The sequence below is a fragment of the Lentinula edodes genome (assembly GCF_021015755.1).
Source record: "Lentinula edodes strain Le(Bin) 0899 ss11 chromosome Unknown C8R40scaffold_43, whole genome shotgun sequence".
Lineage (NCBI taxonomy): Eukaryota > Fungi > Basidiomycota > Agaricomycetes > Agaricales > Omphalotaceae > Lentinula > Lentinula edodes.
The window spans coordinates 48,879-58,102 of NW_025764349.1; the positions used below are offsets into that span (position 1 = coordinate 48,879).

The window sequence follows — 9,224 nt, forward strand, 5'->3', positions numbered from 1 at the left end:
GCTCGACGGAAATACCAAAATTCAGTGCAACTGATATATCATGTGACCGGCGATATGCCTGATATAGCTTATCCGCAGTCACATGACATATCAGTGAAACTGAATGAATTCTTTCTCTTTCTGGGTTGCTTGACTTAGCTCCTGCCCAACGAAGTTCTCAAAATCATATCATATTTAGAACATTATGCAAATTGGGCTATCAACGCGCGCCGCGGGGCTTGGAACCAATCTTGAATCTAAGACTCAGAGCAATTTGTCCGATTTGGTCATATTTACAATTGTCCTTTGTTTGGCAATCTTCTGTCCTTTGTTTCTGCCGGTCCTTTGCTACTACAACTTCGAGTCTTCGAACACTTTTTACAGTTTCATGAAATAAACACTACAAGATACAATCCGAACAATGACAGAACAAAGTTCATCAGTCCACTCTATCGATGTTTTCGCCGGATCGTCTATAGATTCTTGGATATTGCAACTTCAAAGACTGCCCGAACATCCTCTAAAACTACCTGAATATATTTTACGAAAGATCTTCCAATTTGCTTGCGCTCCTCCTACTTCTCCTCTTCCCGAAGTTGTACATCCCGAAGAGGATGATCTTGCCGGTGCGTCGACAGCGGATACATGGATGGAGTGGCTTTCAAAGTCTGGAAACTCTATTGTTCATCTTTATCTTCGACGGTCCTCTTCCAACATCGAGCCTGACACTCGCGAGAGTGAAGCGCAAGACCCAGAGCCAAATCTTCCTCGTGAACTCTGGCTCCGGATTTTCGGTTACGCATGCGACAATCCTTTCCCCTCCGTCAACTCCTCCGTTGGGGAAGTCGCCTCACAGTGCATAATTACCCCTAGGGGTCATACAGCATACATACTCACATTTGTATGTCGACTGTGGCGCGAATTAGCGGAAAATGAGCCGAGGTTATGGACGCATATAACCCTCTCTGTCGACAATTCGACGTCTGGAACTCCCTCACGAGTATTAAAAATCATGGCAGAATTAACTAGGCTTTATCTCAGGCGATCGAGACCAGATTCCGAGATGCGTGTTGCCCCTACACTATCTATCGTGATGCAAACCCCGCATATTGGGCCCTGCGAATTAAATTGGAATTGCTTTATTCCTGCTTCTTGTGTGCAAACATTCGCCCGCGACGACGATGTTTATCACAAACGCATCTCTCAGTTGTTTGTACGATCGGAAGGCTCCCTTCTATGGAGTCTACAGATGAATTATCATGGCATACTTCCACAGTTCAACGTGGAGACAGAGCAAGGTCAGGATCCTCCAACAGAGGATGAGTGGTTCTGCGAGCTCAGATCTTTGGTCATTGATTGCGGATACAACCATCCCCGACGTCTGTTTCCATTTCGCCGTCTTCCCAATTTGGAGAGCTTGACCATTAAAGTTGTTGATCTCGCCTTTCCGCCAGGGGTGAACATAAACTTTCCATCGTTGCAGAGAATGTCGGTTGCTTCAAACGCTCCCAGCGTCTTAAATGATGTGTATCGAATTGCTCAACGGTCGAATTGCCACGCAGTTGAATTGCTTCTCGGAGATTGCTCGTCTGAACACAGTGTGGTGCTCCGTAACACGGAGGACTCCCGGTCTGCCTTTCATATCCTTATACCAAAACTCCGTTCTGTGGAGTTTTCCCTGAATCGTGTCTTCAATTCTAACCCCCTCGTACTGACCGGAATCAACACCCTCGAAGTGATTTACAGTCCGGATGCTCCCAAATCAATTAATCCCGATTTTCCTCTGGGGTCGTTCGTGAATTGGATGACGCATTCGTGTCCAACTTTGCAGACGGTTTGCTTGCGAGGCGTCAGATGCAATGTGGGGTATCTCCGTTACGGAGATGCAGTCATATTGCAGGACGTTCATCTGTTCCATGTATACCGAGCTGATCTGTCCTCGCAAGGGCTATTGGCCATTCCCTTAGAGTTGAGAGAAGCCTTGAGTGTTGCACCAGACTCGCCTCATGGTCACGAAAGAGCAGAGGTGCAACTTGATTTCTACTAGAACTATCTACATTATGGGTATGTGTCATGAGATCGTCCTAGTCGAAGACTACACGTAGTAACTGCCCATTTCACAGACCCTTGACAGGAGTAACATCTTATTTTCATACGCTATACCTGTTCCTTGTGAATATGGTCGAAGCCTAGTGGTCTCGACAATCCTTGTTTACCGCGCTCTTTCCCTTTGTTCTAGGTGGCCTCCACAATTTTGGACAGTGCATAGCAGCGTTGCTGTCTCTTTGTCCTGGTTTTGTTTCGAGGAATCAGTGCCAAAGAGGAGAATGTCTGGCACGCATTGAAGTTCATCAGATGAGTCGAATGCATTGGTTAGAGATAGATACTCCAGTAATTTCGCGGAGCCGTGTGTCTATCTGGATCCATCTATCTCATCTATCATTGATACCTCCACTGTCAATTATACTCTGACATCGTAAGATCTTGTGCCCTTCAATAAACCTTATTCTTTACTGCTACTATTTTGGACGATATCTCCGACGATTGCCTGAACTTCCTCCACCGTTACCCTATCCGATATGGCGCGAAGGTTATTCTGTAATTCAGTAAATTACTTTCCATGGCTGCCCGTATCGTGAGATTGATGAGCTTCCTGGCCATCGACGAGAACTATGCACTAAGTACAAGTAACACCGAGTATCGTATACGAAAACTGACGAGCACCAGGATAATTTCGACTTCCATGACACCATTTTTGTTCATCTTATTCACTACGTCGCACGACCATGAGTATTAAATTCAGACTCAACGGAGGACCATAGAATAATGATATATATACAAGATACACGCATCGAGCAGATTTTAAAGGTACAGATGCAAAGTCCATGGATATTCAACGGCATGATGGTCATAATTGTGCAGCATAACATGTAATAATACATTTGCAGAATTTGAATGGGGAGGCCCAGAAGAGTCAGTTGAGGAACAAAATTTGGAGCGTCGAGGGGAAAGAAGTGGCCATGCAGTCCAAATCTAAGTTCGACGTAGTAAGAATGAGTTAAACAGCTTGATACGCAGCACACACCTTATGGATTGTTCACATGACGATAAGAAAACATCATGTACTGGACGATTCCGTTGTCTGCGAAACTTGGGGGCTCTCCGTGGAAGCCTGGTTATAGTCGTCTCGTAAGTCGTGAGAGCTCTTCTTCTTATGAAGAATACGATGTTGGTGACTAGCGGACTGAGGAGTTATATCTGTGGTTCCAACACCTTCGATGAAAGGATTATCTTCTAGGGTAACGGCGGCTAGCACAGCAGAAGATGCCATCATGATATTAAAGCAGAAGAGAGCAAAGCTGTCGAAAATAGTGTTATCAATGAGAGTTTGTGGATCGTTCGTGGGTGTAGCGGAAATGCTGCACGCGCGTTTATATACCGGTACTAACAAAGGATTTGAAATTCAAATGTCAGACAACCCAGAATGCTAAAAAGAGACAAACAATGGTCTAGTAGGGGTTTCCATATCCACAGAATCAGAAATGGACACACCGCTCCGATGTCAAATGCTGGCCACTTGCAAATTGCAAATAATACCTTTGTCTTTGCCGCAAGGAACGGTCCTCTTCTTTCGAAAACTAGCAAGTTACTGGGAAGAAAAGTTTGCTCCGGAAGAGACCCGTTTCCGCAAATTTCGACGCGTCAATTAACGGAACTTGTACTGCGGTAATGGGCGGTCCCCCGTGGCATTGTGACCTGATGGCTCAGAGAATTGCAAGCCTTTGCTACTTGGAATCGTTGAAATCGTTGAACTCCAGTGAAGAAGCATCTTGAAGATAGGCGCTTATCCGATAACGCCCAAGCAGATTTTAGAGGACAGCTCTCTAAAGTACACTTGAACTACCAACTGCGGTCGTTCTGCCTTCTTTGGAACATTTACAAACAGAGACGGTGTATTTTTTTTTTGCAGGGATATAATTTTAAGGGTAACGATAGATCAGTCGTATACTTACTGCGTGCAAGCGTTCGAAAACAATAGGGGAATAATGAATCGTTGAAGGGTCGAACGAAGAGAAAAGTAAAGGAGAAAGAAACGTTTCAGAAAGATTAACAGGTGAAGCCCAGGAAGGGTTAAAGAAGAGCAAGTTACACATGCACGAAACATGATGAATAATGAGTGAAAGATATTTCAAGAAAGGTAGCTTAGAAGAAAGACTGTGAGACAGATAATGAATGAGTATTTTGAATGTAACGAAGAAATGGAGCGGAGAAGAAGAGAAAGGGAAATCTAGAATCCTGTGTAGAATAGCGGTGAAATAAGGACATCTCGGTGCGCATGCAACTCGACGAGTAGAAGCATCGAAGAACCGATGTAGCGAGGGTAGGTATGAGAGGCTATAGGAAGGATTGTGACACGAGGAATAGGTCCCAAATTCGATACTTCATCCACATATTATAAGTACAACACATTGGAAGGACGAAAATTTCAAACAATCTCTTGACTTTAGGGATTGAATGTATATGATATCACCAGGACCTGCCGTTTGTTTGTACTTCTTCTTCTTCTTTCTTTCTTTCGTTCTTCCTTCGCATTCTTTTGTACCGGTCATTACTTGTTCTTTGCGATTTCCCTTGCAGCCTTGATAAGCGGCGCTAACGTCCGGAGAGGTTCCGATAGTTTGAAGAAGGGATGCTACAAGATGATTAATTAATATAAAGAAATTTAACGTCAATATACAGGACCTTACCTGTAGCAACTCTGTCGCTGTCGGCCTCTTCTCCGCATCAACCTCTAACGTCTTTGCCAAATAGTCACTGAACGTTGCTGACAGATTCTCCGGATTGGCGATCTTAGGTGTTCCATTCGTGGCAATGAGGTAGAGGGCCTTGAGCGGATTCTGGTTGAGATAAGGGGGCTCGCCCTCGATCATCTCGATTGCCATGATCCCCAAACTCCAAATGTCAACTTTTGGTCCGTATTCTTTACGTGTAACAACCTCGGGCGCCATCCAGTACGGAGTTCCAACCATTGTCGTCCGTTTAGCATGTGCAGGATCAGATATTTGAGCGCAGAAACCAAAGTCGGCTGTGGGCAGGAACGAAAAGTTGTAAACTCTTTGCGGGTGGGAAGCGACGAAAAAAAACACGCACTAAGCTTGATGTCTCCAACCATGCTCAACAGCACGTTATCACTTTTGATATCTCGGTGAATAACACCGTGCCTATGCAAGTGTTCTAACCCTTGTGCAGTCTCCCGCGAAACAGCGGCGATCTGGCCTTCAGTCATCAAGTTGGCGGTAACAACGTCCGTTAATGAACCACCCTCCATGTACTCCATCACGACCCACAGATCATTCTTGTACAGGAACGAGTCAATGTAATTCACGATGTTTGGATGACGTGAAGAACGCATAACGAGGATTTCATTGATGATGAGGTCCTTTTTGGGCTGTTTTTCAAGGTCCATCTGTTTGATGGCTACGGAAAGGTTTGTTCCAACCTGGTAGGCAGTGTATACGCCACCAGAAGCTCTGCAAAGAAATGAAAAAATAGCAAGTCAATACATGGAACAAATGAAGAAAGCGTGAGGCGCATGCATACCCTTGTCCTATCTTAACAAGATTTCTATACAGTCTGGTAGGGTCTGCATCCGTGCAAATCTGTTGTAATCGGCGAACGATGTCTTCCTCTTTATCCTTGTCTACTGGCTTCTTCTCGCGTCTTCGGGGAGTAGCAACACCTCCACCGGCTGCTTTAGCGAGTTGCTGTGCTGCAGGTGAGGGAGCTGGCTGTTGTTGACGGCCTTCTGTCGCCCGCGGAGCTTCCCGATGGGGCTGAGGTGGTTTAAGCGGCAAATCAGTTGAAGATGATCCAGGTGAGACTTTGGGTGTGCGGTGAGCTGACTGCTGTGACGAACCTGCACTGGACGCAGGGGCCGAGGATACACCGGTGGCAGGAGGACGTCGATCGCGAGTAGTATTAGACCGGCCGACAGATGGTTCACTTGGTCGGACGGGCTTGGACGGTGTACGTTGTGAGGTGGAGCGGTCAAGAGAAGGTGTGACAGCAGTTGGAGGAGAAGGAGCAGGACGATACGATGACGGTGCACTAGGCTTCTTCGGAGGTGCCGGAGGAACGCGCTAGACGACAAATGTCAGTAAAGTGGGTCATTGCAACGAAAACGAGAACTTACTGTACTCTGAATGTTATCATCAACATTACTGCTTTTTCCTCCTCCGTAAGATAGTCCACTAGCTAAATCGGGCGTGTTTCCACCCATGGCTCCCAGCTTGTCCCAGACGTCGCCATGACCCTCCTGATAGAACTTGACAATTTCCATGACAGCCTGCGGATTCTTTTCCTGCTCCGACTTGGAGATGCCACTTTCCTGCAGAAGTTGCTGCCATTCTTTCGGCAGACCGGTGAACTCTCCGGTGGAAGAGTTGAAGCCGACATGGGTAAGATGGACAGGATCGTACGGAGTGGAAATTTCTGGGCGTTTGGAAGAGTTAAAAATGAAGCCGAGAACACTCTTTTTGGGTTTAGACTGTGTGCTACTTCGGGATCTGTTGGCGATGGTCCCTGCGGAGTTGTTGTAGTCTGCTGGCGGCAGTGATTCGACAGGATCAGCGTAGAACTGACTGTCGTTGGACAATATTGGACCTGGTTGAGAAAGACGTCTTGTTTTGCTTGGGATGGGCTCTGCCTGAAAAAGATCGTTCAAATTTGCCGTGTTGGCACGAGAAGGACGAGGTGGCGGCGAAGAAGTTGTCATAGCTGGCACAGACGGTGACTGTGGAACTGGATTGGCTGGTAAAGAAAGTTTTCTAGTCCGTGACTTATGGAGAGTAGATTTTGGAGGCGGTGCAGGTGCAGCTCGAGAAGGATTAAAGCCCTTGTATTTGTTGGCTTCTGCAGCGTGAAGATTAGATTCAGCGAGTAAAGCGTTGTACTCGGCGACACTCTCCCGGCTCGGCCTGGGAATATTGATGAATAATTACAGAAAGGAAAACGAGAAAAATACCTGTGGTATTCAACTGTAATGTTCTTGGAATGACGGCGTTGCTGAACACTGGACATATCCTGACACAGCCAGGCCGATCGTTGTTAGGCGCAAGCCGTTATTTAATTCTCCAATATTTCCTGTGAGGTGATGGTGCCGGCTGAGGGTGGCAAAGAGATAGAGAGAGAGAGAGAAAAAAAGTTGTGAACAACGTCGACGTTCTCAGTTCAGGCTGTTCGCTGTGCGATAAAGTATCATTCGAATTCTAGTCTACCACGTGCCAGGCTCTTCACCGCTTTCACACCAGCCAGTGCTGTCCGAAACAACTATCATGATCTTCTTATCATCTTTTGTACCACTCTTTTGGATTCTACACCTCATCAAGTTCGCTCCTTCCATACCTTGATCTCGATTTAGATGGATCCGATGGTACTTCGTCTTTGTAACCTTTTTAAAGCCTTCTCAGCCTTTGTTTGTGTATCAATAATAAATTCAATACTCAGAGAAGTTACTGGTTCCTATAGGACCAATCAGCATCACTCAACATCATCCTGTTGTGCGTCGGCCTCTCGGATGCCGGTGATGGCTTGCAGTGACTTCTGTGTCGGTCTCAACGTCAGCGAAGAATTAGAAACGGAGAAGGCATTAATCTGGCATTAATCACGGATAATAAATACCTAGGCAGCAGACCAGGATAGCAGACACTCTCCGTTGTGAGCGTAGATCCTGGAACGCGTCAATCTTTGAACTCTGGAATGAATTTCATCTGTATCTCCACGTTTCCATCCTCAGGTCCTCAAATGGGTCTTGGTTCAGACTTGGCAAACGTGTAACTTCGAGCGTTACTGTACCAGAACCAAGTCCACTTGGGATTGAAAGAGATACAATATATGTTACCACCTTGATGGGGAATGTTGAATTGTAATTCATTTCGAGTATAAACAAGCATAGACGACAATACGCAATGAGGTGGTCCTTTTGCCCTGAACAGAACCCATGAATGAAAGGTGTTGCTTAGTCAGCCTACAACGCCTCCTGTTCATCCGATGTCAGAATCAGATAATTGGCGCGTGAAGAAGAAGCCTCCTTCCCCTTCTACATCGTCAAACAATGTTTCCGAGAACAAGTTCACGTACCGAAGTTCTCCTAACAGACCAAGAGAGCACGGCTCAAGTTCAGCAATCCAAACGCAACAACAAAAAACATGGAACGCGTCGGGACAGCGTACAAATATAACGCACGATGCCTCAAAGGCAATCGAAGAAGGACGTCGCGTCTACGTAGGAAATATGCCTTATATTTCTAAACGCACGGACGTTGAGAAACTGTTTGAGGCCTATCCTGTGTACGAAAAAAAACCTATATCTTTTCTTGGAATCAGCTGAAGCACTACTAATCACTGAATAATAGAGAGCACATCGATATCTCTATCGATCCTTTCACTGGACGAAACCTATCGTACTGTTTCGTGGAGCTTTTGACGAAGGAAGACGCAGAGCGCGCTATGGAAAGTTTGAATGGTCAGATGTTTATGGGACGTCCCTTGAAAGTACGGCCTGGAGTTCCCAGAAGCACGCGCCAGAATAACGATGAAGAAAATGCAGTTCAAGACACTCCTTTACAAGGCGTAAACCCACGTCCAAGACGGTCTCCTGCCGATTTTGCAAACAACCTAGCCGCATCTTTGGTATTTGAGGGTTGGGAGCGAGATGATGCTGAGCTGCATTGGAAGGGCTATGCCGATCAAGGCAGACGACTGTACGTTGGAGGTCTCCCTCAAATGACAACACATCGCGCTGTGAATGATGCCGTCCGTGACATTTTCAGGGGATACGAGCTGTACGTCTGAAGTTTTCTGAAAGCCTGATTAGTACTTCATCCGCTCTATCAACAGAGAGGCTATCTCCAAGCGGATAACTCCGAACCCACCGAGACCTGGTAACAATTACTATGTCTTTGTGGACTTTGTTCGTGCTCAGGATGCAGCACACGCTGTTAAAGTCTTCAACGGGAAACGGGCCTTGGGCAGTGTCCTGCGAGTGAGTCATGCGAAGGGCAACTCTCGGAAAGTAGATGAGCGAGAACGGTGGGCAGAGAATGAGGAAATCGCAAACGATGGAGGCCGGGATACAAATGTTTGAGTACATTGAGTAAGGGCAATACAGTATGCTTAATGCTTTTTTAGTTGATACATTGGTGTCATAGGCAGATTTGAAAAATTAATCCAAGAAATTAAACGAAG

General features: G+C 46.1%; 3 protein-coding genes across 3 annotated transcripts; 2 read left to right on the forward strand and 1 right to left on the reverse strand.

The window, feature by feature from the left end:
- Positions 1–400: 400 nt before the first annotated feature.
- On the forward strand, positions 401–2,026 carry C8R40DRAFT_1175371 (uncharacterized protein; the record flags this gene model as incomplete). The annotated part of the gene is made up of 1 exon (XM_046232316.1): positions 401–2,026. The coding sequence occupies one exon, from the start codon at positions 401–403 to the stop codon at positions 2,024–2,026; it is 1,626 nt and encodes a 541-aa protein (XP_046081668.1).
- Positions 2,027–4,588: 2,562 nt separating this feature from the next.
- Positions 4,589–7,059, reverse strand: C8R40DRAFT_1163071 (kinase-like domain-containing protein; the record flags this gene model as incomplete). The annotated part of the gene is made up of 6 exons (XM_046230331.1): positions 4,589–4,672; positions 4,728–5,065; positions 5,131–5,510; positions 5,581–6,119; positions 6,173–6,956; positions 7,004–7,059. 6 exons carry the CDS (start codon positions 7,057–7,059, stop codon positions 4,589–4,591), a joined length of 2,181 nt encoding a protein of 726 aa, XP_046081669.1.
- A 969-nt stretch (positions 7,060–8,028) lies between these two features.
- On the forward strand, positions 8,029–9,123 carry C8R40DRAFT_1175373 (uncharacterized protein; the record flags this gene model as incomplete). Its single annotated transcript, XM_046232317.1, has 3 exons — positions 8,029–8,327; positions 8,393–8,821; positions 8,877–9,123. The coding sequence occupies 3 exons, from the start codon at positions 8,029–8,031 to the stop codon at positions 9,121–9,123; spliced, it is 975 nt and encodes a 324-aa protein (XP_046081670.1).
- Positions 9,124–9,224: the final 101 nt, after the last annotated feature.